This window comes from Heloderma suspectum, chromosome 2 (genome assembly GCF_057233095.1).
Source record: "Heloderma suspectum isolate Gila_16-S chromosome 2, 16-S_ref, whole genome shotgun sequence".
Taxonomy (NCBI): domain Eukaryota; kingdom Metazoa; phylum Chordata; class Lepidosauria; order Squamata; family Helodermatidae; genus Heloderma; species Heloderma suspectum.
The window spans coordinates 369854451-369871584 of NC_139459.1; the positions used below are offsets into that span (position 1 = coordinate 369854451).

Consider the following 17134-nt stretch of genomic DNA (forward strand, 5'->3'; position numbering starts at 1 on the left):
GGGATAAACACAGGCTAGAGCCAGCATAGAAGAAGTTCAAATCAACTTACTTTATTTACTAGTAAAATTAGCACCCCCTAAAGCTGGACGTGTGAGTGAAAGTAAGCAAAGGCATGAGATTTGGTTACTTGCTTCCTTCAGGGAGAGACTGTATGTTGCTTGTTCCCAACACAGTGTTTAGTACTGGTGGCAATAAATGCAGGCTAGAGCCAGTTTTGAAGAAGTTCAAATCAACTAACTTTATTAGTGCTTTTATACATATTGTTGGAGAAGGCTATTCAACATGGTTTACCTACAAGCAACCCCTAAAGCTGGGTGCTTGAGTGTAAGTAAGTAAGCAGGGGAGGAAGGAGGAAGAGGAAGGGAAGGGAGCAGGAAAAAAGAACTGATCAGACAACAAGGGGGATGAACAAGACAAGCGGGTGTTGATGCAACACATTCTCTATCACCCCCTAGTGTCTGGAAGCATGCGGAGTTGTTCCTATGATCTAACGTGGGGAAGCCACCTCTCTGAATTGCTATAGCAGCATTCCCCAATGTGGTGCCTTCCAGGTGTTTTGGACTACAACACCCATCATCCCTCACCATTCCTCAATGCCTCTCCTAATGCTCCTATGTTGCATTGTAATGCCTGTCCATTGGCTTCTCTTCTCCCTGATCTTTGCATGACAAAGGCAAGCACAAAGGGGATGTGGCTCAGATGTCAGAGCACCTGCTTAGCATGCAGAAGACCCCAGGTTTGTTCCCCACCATCTCCAGGTAGGTCTGGGAAAGAGCCTGGGGAGCTGCTGCCGGTTAGTGCAGTAGAGCAGGGGTCCCCAACCTTTTTGGACCATTGGGCACATTTGGGACTTTGAGAAACTGCTGTAGGCACCATCACAAAACACCTAATCAATGGATCGCCGCTTTGGCGTCTACCTGTCGCGTCTATGGATCTTAGGCTGCAAGAATGTTTGTTTCATGTGTATTGGACCCTGGAACATCTTTTTCGTAAGGGATTGCTGGCAGTGCAATGCAGCTAGTGCTTCTTTTAAACATATGTTTTGGCAATGTCCGGTAGTTGCTTCTTTGGGGGAGGAAGTTATTACACAGATCAATCTTGCATTGGAACGGTCTTTTAATATTCACTGATGTACACGCTCTTTTAAATTATTTACCTGCTTCATGGAAATTAACAGATGGTAAGTATAAATGGATTGTCTTTTGACAGCTAAAAGATTAATATTACAACATTGGAAGGATAAACACTCCGTATGATGCAATGGATTGAGGACCTTACAACGCTTTCAATATTTGAACGGGTGGCATATAGACACCACCTTCAAATAGATATTTCTTTTGATATTTGGTCCGCTTTTGTTGAAGCCTATGTATAATTGCTAGAAAGTTGTATGCATTTCATATGTATCACTGCTATGGATTTATACAAATCCATGTACGTATTTAAAAAAACAAACAGGAAAAAGGGTTTTGCGGGTGCCCAAGGGCACCACATTGGGGACCCCCTGCAGTAGAGGATACTGAGTAGAGGATACTGAGTGAGATGGACCCATCATGCTGCTGCTTCTGTTCCTAAAACCAGAAGCTCTTTCAGCTCTGTGTTCTGTTCCTGATCAAAAGGATGGGTAGGCCCAGTGGCTCAGATCAGCTGCAAAAGGTGGTGAGGGGACGTTTCTCCACCCACCTACCCGCCCCCCAGCTCAATGGGCTGCCTGCTCCTTCCCTGCGCTGTTCCCTGGAGTATTAAAAGCTTCCCTTCCCCCCCCCCACTCCCCTTCCCCCTGGGAGGAAGAAGGAACAGGATCATTAATTACAGTCCCCCTTTTAAGGCTTTCCCCCCACCATGAGCCTTTCTAGGAATCCCAGCTCAATGGCTTTACTTCTCCAAGGACATGTCTGAGGTCGCTCCCTGAAGTTCTTTCTCTACACCAAGTACCACCCTACCGAAGCAGAGGCCTGCCAAGCCCAGCATTCCTGTTAAGAACCTAAGCAGAGCCCTGCTGGATCAGACCAAGGGTCCATTTAGTCCAGCATTCTGTTCACACAGTGGCCGACCAGCTGCCCCAATGGGACGCCCACAAGCAGGACATGAGCTCAACAGCACCCTCTCGCCCATGTTCCCAAGCAGTTGGTGTACACAGACATACTGCCTCTGACACTGACAGGAGCATATAGCCATGAGGACTAGTTGTTGTTGTTGTTCAGTCGTGTCCGACTCTTCGTGACCTCATGGACCATAGCACGCCAGGCCTTCCTGTCCTGCGCTCTCTCCCGGAGCGTGCTCAAGTCCATATTCATTGCATCGGTGATGCTATCTAGCCATCTCAACCTCTGCCGTCCCCTTCTCCTTTTGCCTTCAGTCTTTCCCAGCATCAGGGTCTTTTCCAGAGAGTTTTCTCTTCGCATTAGGTGGCCAAAATAGTTGAGCTTCAGCTTCAGTATCTGTCCTTCCAATGAGCACTCAGGGTTGATTTCCTTTAGGATGGACTGATTTGACCTCCTTGCAGTCCAGGGGACTCGTAAGAGTCTTCTCCAGCACCACAGTTCGAAGGCATCAATTCTTCGGCGCTCAGCCTTCCTTACAGTCCAGCTCTCACAAGAGCATAAGAAGAGCCCTGTTGGATCAGACCAAGGGCACATCTAGTTCAGCATTCTGTTCACACAGTGGCCGACCAGCTGCCCCAATGGGAAGCCCACAAGCAGGACATGAGTGCAACAGCACCCTCCCGCCCATGTTCCCCAGCAACTGGTGTACCTAACAAAGCTCCTGTCTTGTCCAATTGCGTGAGTGACATTGCACACTTAGCCCTAAGTTGGTGGCCATTGCTGCATCTTGTGGTAGCGTGTACATAGGCATGCTGCCTCTGATACTGGAGGTAGCATAGAGCCATCAGGACTAATAGTCATTGATGGCTTTCTCCTCCAGGAATTTTTCCAATCCCCTTTTAAAGCCATCCAAATTGGTGGCCATCACTACGTCTTATGGTAGCAAATTCCGTAGTTTAACTCTGCGCTGTATGAAGAAGTCCTTCCTGTTATCTGTCCTGAAACTCCCACCAATCAGTTTCATGGGGTGACCCCTTTGGGTTCTAGTATTATGAGGGAGGGGAAAAAAAATGTCTCCCTTTCCACATTCTCCATGCTACACATAGTTTTGTAAACCTCCATCATGTCTCCCCTTACCCTCCTTTTCTCCAAGCTAAACAATCCCAGCTGTTGTAACCTTCCCTCACAGGGGAGACGCTCCAGCCCCTTAATCATTTTAGTTGCCCCCTTTCTGTCCTTATTCCAACTCTACAACCAGGGGCCTCTTGGAAGGCCATAAGCAGAATATGAAGGGAAAAGCCCTTTCCTGATGTCATTCCCCTGCAGTGTTGGCTCCAGGTTTTGAGGGGGGCCCTGGGTAAGACACCCCCCATGGGTCCCCCTCTCTCAGTGTCTCTACTGTTGGGGTCTCCACCAATGTCCGACAGAATCCCACAGTACCTCCCTGCCCCAGCCCGTCCTTCTGGCTGCCACAGAGGGAACAGCCATGAACACCTACACCTCTGCGCTTCAATGTGGTGACTGTGGACACCAGTGCACACAGACACCTCTTCAGATCAGGACCACCACACACCGGGAGGGAAGGATTAAACCTTCCCCCCACCCTGTTGGCTTCCCAAAATTTGGAAGCACCAAAGAAGCAGGAGAGAAAATAGAACAGAGGAAGATGAAATGGAAACTGCTTTCTCTCTTCATTAAGAGAGATCTGGAAGAAGCAGGGTCTTTCCCACTCCACTGATCTTGAGATCCAGTGCAAGATTCAGAGTCTTTCGGCCTCACTGTTCACATTTTTTTTCTCCTATACCTATACAAATTTTGGCTGTGACAACAGCCCCCCCCCCCACACACACACCTTCATTTGGTTCACCTGATATGCAGCAGCAGGGTCATTTCAAGCCCCTGAAACATGGGTGCAATATCAGGAGAGGGGGCAAGGCTGGCCCTCCCATGAAGTGCAGTGAAGCCCCTGCCTCAAGCAGCAGAGCAGAAGGAACAGTGGATTGAGTGCTCCCCCCTTGCCAGGAGTCCCCCCGCCCACCCACAGGACCGTCTAGGTGGGCAGGTGCTCTGGAGAGCCTCACCAGCTGCTGTCCCAACTGGGGCATTTACTACAGCGGGAGAGTGCAGCCAATGGGGCTCTCTGGAGCTGCTGCCCCACCTGACAGCACACCAGCGGGTGCTCCAGAGAGCCCCGATGGCCCCACTCTCCCGCTGTGACAAATGCCGCAGGGGGAGAGCAACCAACGGGGCTCTCCAGAGCAGCCACCCACCCTCTGGCTCATCCTGAGGATCCTCTTGGGGTGAGCCAGAGGGTGGGTGCTCTCTGAGGAGCCATGCCAGCTGTAAAAAAGGCTCAGCCAGGCCCAAATGCTTCTCTCTTGAGGGCTCCTTCCTTAGAACCAGGCATTGTGGGAGGCAGGGTCCCTGGAGATCACCTGCACTGTAGGCCATCTCCAGGGACATGCCTTCCCACAATGCCCGGCTCTAAGGGCCCTTCAGAGCCAAACATTTGGGCCTGGCCAACTCTCTGCAGAGCCATTCCTGCTGCTTTTTACAGTCGATGCTGCTCTTCTAGTAGCAAGCGTCTAGTAGCATACACACACTTATTTGGCAGAGCAGTTGGCAACTATTAGGAAGTTAGCGTTGGTTCCCATAGCTGTACTCACCTAGAGTGAAGGCCAGCGCTTTTTGCTACCAACATCAACGTTACATAACGCACACTCATAACTTCCTTGTGCTAAGGTTTCTTTCTCTGTTTTGAGAAACGTTCTTTCCTGCCAAGAAATTGAGGCCCCCTTTCTCCTCCTTGGAGGTGTAGGTGACACACTGGCTTGCTCTTCGGTGGGGGAAGGCACACCACCCGTGCCGATAAACAGCTCCCCGGGATGGCGCCTGTTGCTTGATCGCAGAAAGCTGAGGGGCGTGTGTAAGGTTTTCTTTGCTTTTATTATCTGCATCCATTTTCCAAAAAGAAATTACCATTCTTTCACACAAGTGGGATGAGTCATATTGGTACCTTAGAATCTGTTTAGTGTGGGTCCTGGCTGGATCAGGCCCCAGATTTAAGACCGGACCACATGAACTTCTAGATCATACTTGCAAAGGACAGGATGATGGTAATAACCATCAGGCCCCAGATTTAAGACAGGGAGATAGGGGGGGAGGCGTGGCAGTGAGTCATGTGTGCTGTCCCCCCTCAGTCAGCAGGAGAGCTTGCATTGGCCTGAGGGGGGTAGCTATTGGTTTCATGGGAGAGGGAGCAATTATCACAGGGGTGGCTTCTTCTTTCCCGCACCATCTTTTTAACTACTGGGAAAAAATTGTAGCTTTTTTGTTTCCCCCTATTTCTTTTATTGTTAGCGTGTGTGCGTATGCACACTCACCCCCAGTTTTTTTTAAAACTTCACTTTACAGCAATACAAATCTATGCACACAGGCACACCGTTTTTTTTTAAAGTTCACTTTCCTGCAATATAAATCTAGAGCACAGAATGTAAAATGTTAAACACAAAACAGAAGGTTTAATATAAGGAGAAGGCTTAGAGACAAAATATACAGCGGGCCGGGAAGTCTTATTGGTGAAATAAATAAGGGAACATCTTTAAAAACAAAACAAAGCCAACAGTCACTTCTGGTTCTGTGAACATTCATCTCCAGCTTCCCGCCCTGTTTCCCCCTTTCATAGCAGAAAGGAAGAACGTGTTCTTATGGTATATGAAGGGCTCTCTTGGATCAGGATCAGACCAAAGATCCATCTAATCCTGGGATGTTTGAACCTCAGGCCTGTGGGCCGAATGTGGCCCACCTAGGGTTCCATTCTGGCCTTACTGGGTTCCTTTTGTAGTTTCCTGGCTTTTGCGGGTTTTCCCTTCATTCTAAAAGGTTGAAATTTCAATTTCAACTTTCGCCCAGTCTCAAATCTGCCATTTTTGGGCAAGGTGATTGAGCGGGTAGTGGCGGTGCAGTTGAAGGCACACTTGGAAGAAACTGATTATCTAGACCCATTTCAGTCGGGCTTCAGGCTTGGGCATGGGACAGAAACGGCCTTGGTCGCCTTGGTAGATGATATGAGGAGGGCTCTGGATAGGGGTGAATGCTCCTTCCTTGTTCTCCTCGACCTCTCAGCGGCTTTCGATACCGTTGACCACAGTATCCTCCTGGACCGCCTGGAGGGGTTGGGCATTGGGGACACCGTATTGCGGTGGTTCCGGTCCTTCCTCTCCAGCAGGTACCAGAGGGTAGCACTGGGAGAGGAGGTTTTGGACCCGTGGCCACTTACTTGTGGGGTGCCACAAGGTTCCATCATCTCCCCGATGATATTTAACATCTATGTGAAGCCGCTGGGGGCTATCATCAGGAGGTTTGGGGCGCAGTGTTATCAATATGCGGATGACACGCAGCTCTACCTCTCATTTAAATCTTCACCAAGGTTGGCCGTAGAATCCCTGTCCAAATGTCTGGAGACAGGAAGTGGCTGGATGGGGAGGAATAGGCTGAAGCTGAACCCTGACAAGACCGAGGTACTTTTGGTGGGAGACAAGAGGAGGCTGGGGGATGTTGACCTGGTGTTGAATGGGGTACGGCTACCCTTGAAAGACCAGGTCCGCAGCCTGGGGGTCATTTTGGACTCCCAGCTGTCCATGGAGGCTCAGGTGTCAGCTGTGAGCCAGACAGCGCTGTATCAACTCCATCCGATACGGCGGCTGCGCCCCTTCCTTCCCGACCATCTGCTCCCATCGGTAGTACATGCCCTGGTCTCCTCTCGTTTAGACTACTGTAATGCGCTCTACGTGGGGTTACCCTTGAAGACGGTTCAGAAGCTGCAGCTGGTACAGAATGCGGCGGCTCGCCTGATTAAAGGCAGCCGCCAGCGAGATCACATCACTCCAGTGCTGAAGGAGTTGCACTGGTTACCGGTTGTTTTCCGGGCCAAATTCAAGGTGTTGGTTTTGACCTTTAAAACCCTATATGGTTCCGGCCCAGCCTATCTTAAGGAGCGCCTCCAGCAGCACCAGACAGGCCGCTTAACAAGATCAGCCTCGGATGGCCTTCTCTCTGTCCCATCAGCCAGGACAGCTAGACTGGTGGGGACAAGGGAGAGGGCCTTTTCTGTGGTGGCCCCCACTCTGTGGAACTCCCTCCCTAGGGAACTCCGTCATGCCCCCCCTTTAATGAGCTTCCGTCGTGCATTAAAAACGCTGTTGTTCAGGCAGGCATTTGGGGTGGGTTAGGGTATTTTAGAAAATGTTTTTATTGTAGAATTTTATTGTTTTAAACTGTTTTTATTGTATGTTGTACATCGCCCAGGGTGGTTGGGTGACCAGCCAGATGGGCGATTAATAAATTTAATAATAATAATAAAATTCCTCTCCTAAGACTTAGCTACTGGCTGGAAGCACTTTAAGCTCAAATATGCTGGTATTTTTGTTATTTTAGCCCTGCCCACTTTGCCTTTGGCCCCACCCAACACTGGAATGTGGCCTGCAAGAGCTTCTCTGAAATAGAATTTGGCCCTCAGGATGAAAGAGGTTCAACACCCCTGATCTAATCCAGCATCCAATCAGAAGCCTCTTGGAAACCCACAAGCAGGACATGAGGGTAACAGCTCCCCTCCACTATTACCCTCCAAAACCATTATTCAGAGATAGACTGCCTCTGGACCTGGGGGTTCTATTTAGCTAACATGGCTTCAACCCACTGATAGATGTCTCCAGGGATTCGTCTAATCCCCTTTTAAAGCCATCAAAGTCACTAGCCATCTCTGCGTCTCGTTGCAGACAATGCATCTACTCAGCCTGTCTCAGGCTGCGATTCTAAGCAAACTTGCTTGGGAGTGAACTTCATTGACCTATCGAATGCAGATCCTGATGCATTATCAAGCAAATTCAGGGTGGGAGGGAGAGATAGCAATTAGAGATCACTAATGAGAAAATGGACTTTTATCTTCCTTCTGTGACAAGCTTGAGCAAGTGGTATTGCAATCCTTACAGCAGATAAGCCAGAAACTCCCAAAATGGCCTTAGGGGTGTAACCCTGTGTGCGTTTACACAGAAAAAAGTCCAACAACTCCAGCTCGGGAATGCTGGGAATTGTAAAAAACAGAGAAAGCTGACATTGCTAGAACTGTTCCCACTGACATGCTAACTTTCTACATTCATGGACTTTTGTTTTTTGTGGGGTTAGGTTCAAAACGGTGGTTTGGGGGGGGGGGATTCTATGAGCTGTAGGACTTGTTCCTGTCTAAACATGCATAGGATTGCACCCTAAGGCTTGCTGATGTTGCATGCTCAGCAGGGTCTGCATGCAATGCAGAGATAACAAAACCGATTTACCCTAGAGGGTTGTTGCAAGAATGACTAATAATTCTGTGTGTGTGTGTGTGTGTGTGTGTGAGAGAGAGAGAGAGAGAGAGAAAGTTTGATTTCAAACTCTCTAAAGCAACTTTCCCCAAACGGGAGCTCTCCAGATGGGTTGAGCTAGTACTCCCATCTTCCCCAGCCAGGATGATGGGAGTTGTGGTCCAACACATCTGGAGGGCAGCAGGTCAGCGAAGGGTACTCTATCAACCTTAAGTTATTACAACTGCATGTCCACAAATGTCTTGCTGCTTGTTACATTACAGTGTCACTCAGGGTTTAAGCTTCTGTCATATTCTTTCAAAGTCTCCGTTATGCAAATCTCTTGTGTACAGAGGAGGTTGATCATAGTGGCCAGATTAGTGGAATGAGGTGGGAGAGTCTCAAGGTGGTGGAAAGGACTGTACCGCTTCGGATTGCATCTGCATGTGCGTGTGGTTGGCTGAGGGAATACCATTTTTGAATGCTCAATGGGGGAAAAAGCACACATCTTCCCACAAGCAGAAAACTAGCACTTCAAGGAGAAATGTTCAAGTCCAGCGCTTTCTTTGCTGGGCTAATTTTCTTCTTGCAGGGTTTATTTGGACTTTTAAAAACTCAACAGTGGGATCTGTATCTGCAGCCTGAAATGGTCTGGTACATTCTCTCGTTCCCACCTCATTCCCACATGAATGTAGATTTCCAGATCTTCCCACAGCTAGATCAGCGTTCATATGATTTTTCTCTGGTGTGTATTCTTTTATGCCTAATCAGGATAAAGCTCATGCTGAAGCATTTGCCACATTCTGAGCACTGATACGGTTTCTCCCCCGTGTGGTTCCTTTTATGCTTAATAAGGAGCGAACTGCAACTGAAGCCTTTGCCGCACTCCTTGCATTTGTACGGCTTCTCTCCCGTGTGGGTTCTCTTATGATCAGTAAGGTTGGAGAGCCGAGTGAAAGTCTTCCCACAGTCCGCGCATTTGTGAGGTTTATCTTCGATGTGGATTCTCTTGTGTGCGTTGAAGTTTGACCTGCCACTGAAGCATTTTTCACACTCGAGGCATCTGTACGGCTTCTCTCCCGTGTGGGTTCTCTTGTGATCGGCAAGGCTGGCGTGACGGCTGTAGCACTTCCCGCAGTCCGTGCATCTGTACGGCTTCTCCCCTGTGTGGGTTCTCGTGTGCGTATTGAAACTTGATCTGTCGCAGAAGCCCTTGTCACATTCTGGGCACTTGTACGGCTTCTCGCCCGTGTGGATTCTCTCGTGTTCCACAAGGTGTGCTCGCCGCCGGAAGCTTTTCCCGCATTCCAAACACAGATACGGTTTCTCCCCCGTGTGGATTCTTTTGTGTGTTATAAGGTGGGATCGCTGACCAAAGCATCTCCCACAGTCTAAACATTTGTATTTTTTCTCTACCGGAGAGGACCTTTCGTGCGCAGCGAGATCAGATCTCTCTCTGAAGCTTTCTTCCCATTCAACTGGGACAGTTCCTCCAAACCCCTTAGAGATTCCTTGTGGCGTGACAATTCCCTGAAGCTCTTCATAAGTTCCCTGAGAATGAACAAACAGATCTCCTTCCTTTTCTGGCTGGTTGCCCAGCCAGCTCTCCGAGGCCTCCTCCTGATCAGGACCGAGGGAAACGTCCTCTTCGGACCTTCCTGCCAGCGTCTCCTCTGGATCCAGCTCCCTGGAGTTTTCTGGCTGCCTTTGCTCGTTCCCACATACCTTCTCATCACCTTCTGATAATAAAAAATAAAGTCCTTTATGAAGAGCCCTGCTGAATCAGATCAATGGCTGATCTAGTCCACCATTCAATTTCCACAGCAGTCAACCAGATGACTCTGGGAAGCCCATAAGCAGGACATAGAATAGAACAGTAGAATAGTAGGGTTGGAAGGGGCCTACAAGGCCACCGACATGAGGGAATTGTCCTCTCACCTGGTTGTTCCCCAGCAACAGCATGATGTATCTATGGGTACCCTATAAGGTCCTGTCCCCTAGAGGTCACCAGGTCCAGACTTTCCCTAGGACTCTGCCATCTGCCTACTGATTTATAGAGAGCAGTAGGACTTTCCTCTTTAGATCCTAAGCTGTGCATTTCAAAGTCAGCACGTGGGGTGAGATATGCCCCCCTTCAAATCCACCCACACCAGAACACAGGTATTTAAAAGAATAAACATGTGTTTATTTATGCAACCAGCCAACATTCAGAACAAACAATAACTGATAAATAGCAACAGGAATGGCTCTAAAAACCTAACACTACATCTCTGCTTTCAATAACTTCTCTCTCTCCCTTCTCATTTACACCCTGTCTCTGATTCTACTCACTAATGGGCTGGGGAATGCTGGGAGTGGTTGAGGCACACAAAAGTCCTAAAATTCCCAGCATTCCCCAGCCAGCCATGCTGGCTGGGGCATGCTGGGAATTGTAGGACATTTTTGTGCTTCAACATGCATAGGATTGTGCCTTGAACTAATCGGCTCTGGACACTAATTTCTTTCACTGTCTCTTTCCATCGTAATGCAGCTCACTCTCTTTGACCTCTCTCTCTCTCTCTCTCTCTCTCTGTCTCTTTCCATCCTACCGACTCTTTCCAACTAACTCCAGCCACCATTCCATTCTGGCCTGTGCTTCAGCCATTCCTCCGTGCATCCTTCTCTTACAAACTGACATTCAGAAGTGTGGTGCTCTGGTCCTGGAGGTAGCATATAGCCATCGTGACTAGTAGCCACTGACAGCCTTCTCCTCCATGAATTGGTCTAATGTGCCTTTAAAGCCAAGGAGGGCCCAGTAACTGATGCAGGCTGAATCCTTACCCGATGAGGTCGCCTCCCATTCACCCTCCTGCTTGATCTGCAGCCTCTGCCAGGTATCCAACGGAGCTGTCCCCTCGGGGAAATTAACAGCCAACTCTTTGAATGATGCCAACGTCTGAGAGAGCGACAAGGATTTCATGAAGTGAACAAGAAGCAAAATTTAATTAGCAAGGCTCTGTTTTCTCCCTCCCTCCCCATCATCACCTTAAGCAGCCTTTCAGCAGGCCAGCACCCCTACACCCAAAGACTGGGCAGGTACACAGGCTGCAATTTGTACCTATTCCTTTTACTTGACTGACAGGGACAGGAAACAACCAGAGTGAGGCCCTCAACCATTTCATTCGACAAAATGAAAAAAACAACATGTAAAACGACTGAGAAAAAACAACATGCAGGGAGACAGCGAAGCTGAATCCTTCTCTTTTTAATATTTGCAGGGAAGGTTTTTTATTTTTCCTAAGACGGAGTAAGTCTTCAAATATGAAACCCCTGACTTGCATCCTGAAGTGGTACAGTCCAGGAAAAGCTTTGCCACTCCATTCTGCTTGGATGCATTAAACTGGCCCTGGGATTGAGCTAATGCTCCACATCAGAATGAACTGAGCCCCTGGGGGTCTCAACTACGCTCACCTGCTGCTCTTCTTGCTTCTCCTCCTCCGGCAGCCTCAGCAGGAAATCCTCCGCCAGAGCCACCGCTTGGGGGCAGGTCTCCGGCCCACAGCCCCTGACCCAGCTCTGCATTTCCGGGGGGAGGACGGCCAGAAACTGCTCCAGGACCACCAGCTCCAGGATCTGCTCCTTGGTGTGTGTCTCTGGCCTCAGCCACCGACGGCCGAGCTCCCAGAGTCTGCTGAAGACGGCTCGAGGCCCTCCAGCTTCCTGGTAGCAGAACTGCCGGAACTGCTGCCGTTGCGTGTCGGAGCCAACGGCCGCCCCGTCCAGCTCCTCTTCTTTCACTTCCCCACAATCCCCTTTGTCACATGGCGACAGGCTGGCGTCAGGCAGTTGAGATTCTGCACAGAGGCCTGGTGGGAACTGGGCCGTCCTCTCTTCTGTAGGGCGATGGCTGGGCTCAGCCGCACTTCCAAAGGAAGACAGGACCCGGCCATCCGTGGGCCCAGGTGGCAGCCGCTGAGAGTTGCCGCCCTCCGAAAGAGGGGACTCCAGCGCTTTCACAAAACCCTGAAATTTCGCCTCCCAGCCCTCTTGCAGCCCTCCGTTCGACTCCTGCTTAACCTGCTGAGGTGCGGCTCTTTCCCAGAATTCCCTAGTATTCCCGGCCTGGATATCACAAGGGCCTCTTCCGGCTCCCACCGGCTCAGGGCCTGTTTCTCCGAGGGCCTCCATGACCTTCCACTGGAAACCCAGAGCTGACACATCTCCCCTGTCCGCAGCCATTTTCCCTCCTCGGCGCAAAGGCCTCCCGAGTCGGTACTGGCAGGTCTTTCACAGAATTAATCGCTCGTTCTTTGAGACAATGCAGAGTCTCCAGAGAAGTGGCTGGTTCACAGGCAAAACTGAGATTCCCGGATGAAAGAGAGAGAGAACTTAGCCACAGCTTCTCCTTAAAAGGAAAAGAGATACCATTAGCCAAAACTTAGATGGCAGCTAGCAGGGCCAAGCTAGCCTGACAGGCAGTTCAGGCAACCTCCAAGGGCATCAGAATTCAAGCATGCGTGACATCTTGGTCTGGGGCAGGTTTCTAGTTTGAGGTAGGGGGGCGAGATGACCTCCCACTCGGCCCTATGTGGGCAAAATGCCATCAGAGGCCTTGACCACACCCCTGAGCCCCAGGCATCAAAAAGAAAATGGTTACCATCAATAGCAGGAGAGGTTGTTGCAGGCTGGAGAGCAAACGAAAACCACGCATGACAGAGGAAAGCAGGGGTGAAACAAGGCAAAGGGGTGGGTATGTTTGCTCAGAAGCAAGCCCCCCAACCTTCCAATGGGGTTGCTCCTGAGTAGGCATGGTTAGGAGCCCAGTTCTAGCTGAGAAACCCAATTGCAACCTATGGTCTGACTCAGTATAAGGCAGCTTGGGGCACAATCCTACGCATGTTTAGACAGAAAAAACGCCCCACAACTCCCAGCATGGCCCAGGCAGCCATGTTGGCTAGGGTATGCTGGGAGTTGTAGGACTTTTTTCTGTTTAACCATGCATAGGATTGCGTCCTTGATCTGTCCCTTGACACAGTTACTTATGAACATAAGAAAAGCCCTGCTGGATCAGACCAAGGGTCCATCTAGTCCAGCACTGTGTTCACGGGGTGGCCGACCGGTTGCCCACGGGCAACCCACAACAAGGACATGAGTGCAACAGCACCCTCCTGCCAATGTTCCCCAGCAACTGGTGTACATAGGCACACTGCCTCTGGTACTGGAGGTAGCAAATAGCCATCAAGATTAGTACCCACTGATAGCCTTCTCCTCCAGGAATTTGTCCAAGCCCCTTTTAAAGCCATCCAGATTGGTGGCCATCGCTACGTCTTGTGGGAGCGAGTTCCATAGTTTAACTATGGCTTCTGAGCAAAGAGGCTTAGGGCGCAATCCTATGCATTCGGCTTCGGCTATTGGGCGGTATAGAAATGAAATGAAATGAAATAAATAAAATGCATGTTTAGACAGTGAAAAGGCGTACAACTCCCAGCATGTCTGGCTAGGACATGCTGGGAGTTGTAGGCCTTTTCTCTGTCTAAACATGCATACGATTGCGCCCTTGGTGTCTGGCGGCACATGTTAACGAGTCCACATGCGTCTCTGGCCTCATCTGCGAAGGTCGGGGGGAGGCGGGGGAGAGAGACATAATAAGAAGGGAGCGGGTGCTGCCACCAAAGATGCGATCATCTCTGAGGTCGCCAGGGGGATCTTTGCCGTTTTCAGCCTTGAACCTTCACTGATCGCCTGAGAGAGGAAAACATGGAAAAGATGCGCAGCCATTACGGGCATCGGGAAAGGGGGTGTGTGTGTGGAAGAGATCTGCGCTTCCTAGCCCACCCCTCTCCGGCCCCCTTTGAGGGCTGACCACCCTCTCTTCCTCCCCGCCCGCCCAGTCTTGGTTTTTCTGCCCCCCTCCAAGAGCTTCTTTCCACTCACCGGGTTCCCACCCCGAAGGGCCCGATCCTTTCCCTCTCCCCTCGACGCGCCCCGCGTGGGAAATTCAAGCGCCACTTTCCCAGGGAAGGAGGAGCAGGAAGTGACTCGCTCGCCCAGGCTCTCCATCCATGCAGCTCTGTCTCTCCCTCCCTTTGCCTCGCTCATCACTTACTAATGGAGGTCTGTCTAGGAATCCGGAGTCACTCCGCAGCCCCCCTCCAGTTTATCTAAACCAGCCTTCCACAACCTATCATGCCTTTCAGAAGTGTTGTAGTACAACTCCCATTCGGGGTAATGGAGTGGTGGTGGTGGTGTAATCCAATCCACCTGGAGGGCGCCAAGTTATGTGTTTGTGACCTCCAGTAGGGACCCTCAGATCCCCCCCCCCTCCACCTCACTTACCATTTCCTTTTGTATGGCTAAATAGATCAGGGTCTCTCCTTTTTTGAAGTCAAAGGGCTCAGCCTTTTTGGTGCTGGAGAGACAACAGCATGCCTCTGAGCATGTGCAAAGGGTCCTCTCTTTTGGCATTTGGCGTTGCTTTCAGCAACGTTGTGATTTTTGGACCACTGCAGCCGTTCCCAAACAAAATTGTGGGTCACAAGGATTAAGGGCGCAATCCTATGCACGTTTAGATAGAAAAAAAGTCCTGGAGTGCCGGGAGTTGCAGGCCTTCTGTCTAAACATGCATAGGATTGCTCCCTTAAATGATGAAAGGATCCTTCAAGTCCTAAGCACCCATCCATGAACAGAGGAGGCAGCTTTCTGGGTCTCTGTATGAGTCACTGCTCTGACTTTGCCTCTTAATAATCAGCCACCACAGGAGGAGGGTGGAAGGTGGTGGTGCAGTTCTGCCTTCCAGACCCAACCCATAGAGGCTGCTTGTTGCATCTCTGTATGAATCACTACTCTAGGCTGGCCTCTTGACCAGGGATGTTGAACCTCAGGCTCGTGGGCCAAATCCGGTCTGTCTGGGATCCCAATCTGGCACTCTGGGGTTCCCCAGATGGCAGTGCCCCCTGACCCTGGCCGCTTTCCAAAGAAGCCCCCCAAAATGGATAGGAAGACATTTTTCTCCCTCTGTCATAATACTAGAGCCCAAAGGGGTCATCCCATGAAGGTGACTAATGGGAGATTCAAGACAGATCAAAGGAAGGACTTCTTCACACAGCACATAGTCAAACTATGTTACTCACTTCCACAAGATGAAGTGATGCCCACCAATTGGTCTACTTTCTGCTCAGCCCTGCCATGTTTCACCCAGTGGAATGAGACAGAATGGTCGCCTTAATAAAACATCTTGAGCCACATTGAAATAACAAGGGGGTAGCCATGTTTTTCTGCCAACCTAGCAGTTCGAAAGCAAGAAATTGCAAGTAGATAAATAGGTACTGCTTTGGCGGGAAAGGTAACAGCGTTCTGTGCACCTCAGTGTTCAGTCATGCAGGCCACATGACCACGGAAGCGTCTTCGGACAGCGCTGGCTCTTCGGCTTAGAAACGGGGATGAGCACCGTACCCTAGAGTCGGACACAACTGGTTGGGGACACCTTTACCTTTTAGCCATGTTAAGTCTATTGCAGGAAAAACAACAAAGAGACCTGTGGCACCTTGAAGAACTTATTCTGGCGTGACCTTTTGCCAACTATATGACCCACTCCATGCACCTGATGAAGTGGGCTATATAGTCCATCAAAGGTTATGCCAGCATAAACGTGCTAGTCTTTAAGGTGCCACAAGACTCTTCGTTGTTATTGAAATACCACATGTGAGTAGGGCCTTAGATCAGAGGCAGGCAGACTTCAGGCTTGCTGGATCTACTTTGTTTTCTTTACTCGAACCCTGAGATCTACCCACCATAGCCTGATGCAATTAGAATCAAAAGACTCCCGAGGCTAGGACTTTGTTGAGCAGAGGCAGTGGGTGCAGCTAGGTCATTTTAGACCCTGGACTTAGGGCGCAATCCTATGCATGCTTAGACAGAGAAAAGGCCTGCAACTCCCCGCGTGCCCCAGCCAACAACGCTGGGAGCTGTAGGCCCTTTCTCTGTCTAAACATGCATAGGATTGCGCCCTTAATCGTCTTATGCAGGGCCAGTGCCAAGGGTAGGCCTGTTCAGGCACCCGCCAAGGGCCACACCCCAGCAGGCGCCCACTGACGAGCGCCCCTGGACTCGCTCCTCCTGTTCACCAGCCTGCTTGTTCCCCTGCCTCGTGCTCTGGCCCAGACAACAGTGGGGGCGAGGAGGAGAAGCAGGAGATGCCCCGGCCTCCTTGCTCACTGCCTCTCTGCCTGCCAAGCCAGCAAGTGGGAGCCAGGAGGAGGGGGAACAAGAGCAGCTGGTGACAAGGGCGGTGAGAAGGTGGGCTGGCTGGGGAGGGGGCCCACGGAGGGTGCCTTGGCTGAGGGACCTCAGGAACCTGCGGCTGGCACGGGTCTTCTCAGGAGGCCCTTTGGACAGCCACGTGACTCATTTCTGTTGTGGAGCGCACAACTAGCATTTCTTTTCTCCCCTTAACACTGCGACTCCATGCCCGATACGTTACAACAGCCGCAAAACTGTTTGCCAACGCCACCCGCGATGGAAAAAGGAGCTCTCTCGGCATGTGCAGCTTTGCATTTTAAACTCACTGAAATAATAATAATAATAATAGCACCACCGCGACCGTAGGAATAAAACGGAGTTTGCTTCTGTGCCTGCCACTCTCTGGGTGGTCATTTGACACCCCACCTTCCACGCCCCGAAAATCCACTCTTGGTTACCCCCAAGGTTTCGCCATTTCAGCGCTACAGTTTAGAGTGGGTGTGGAGGAGTCATTTTGTTGCTGCTGCTAAAGA

General features: G+C 50.3%; 1 protein-coding gene across 1 annotated transcript; it reads right to left on the reverse strand.

The window, feature by feature from the left end:
- Positions 1-9104: 9104 nt before the first annotated feature.
- LOC146356025 (uncharacterized) lies at positions 9105-12602 on the reverse strand. Its single transcript, XM_084831612.1, has 3 exons — positions 11835-12602; positions 11205-11319; positions 9105-10123 (listed from the first exon to the last, which is right to left on the reverse strand). Exons 1-3 carry the CDS (start codon positions 12600-12602, stop codon positions 9105-9107), a joined length of 1902 nt encoding a protein of 633 aa, XP_084687738.1.
- Between the last annotated feature and the right edge of the window lie 4532 nt (positions 12603-17134).

What these genes read in the sequence shown, in the direction of transcription:
- LOC146356025 (XM_084831612.1), bottom strand. Translation starts at nt 12,602, where the DNA reads ATGGCTGCGGACAGGGGAGATGTGTCAGCTCTGGGTTTCCAGTGGAAG. An exon ending in AGAAGCAAGAAGAGCAGCAG is followed by an intron (nt 11,320 to 11,834) that starts GTGAGCGTAGTT and finishes TCGCTCTCTCAG; the next exon opens with ACGTTGGCATCATTCAAAGA. An exon ending in ATGGGAGGCGACCTCATCGG is followed by an intron (nt 10,124 to 11,204) that starts GTAAGGATTCAG and finishes TTTTATTATCAG; the next exon opens with AAGGTGATGAGAAGGTATGT.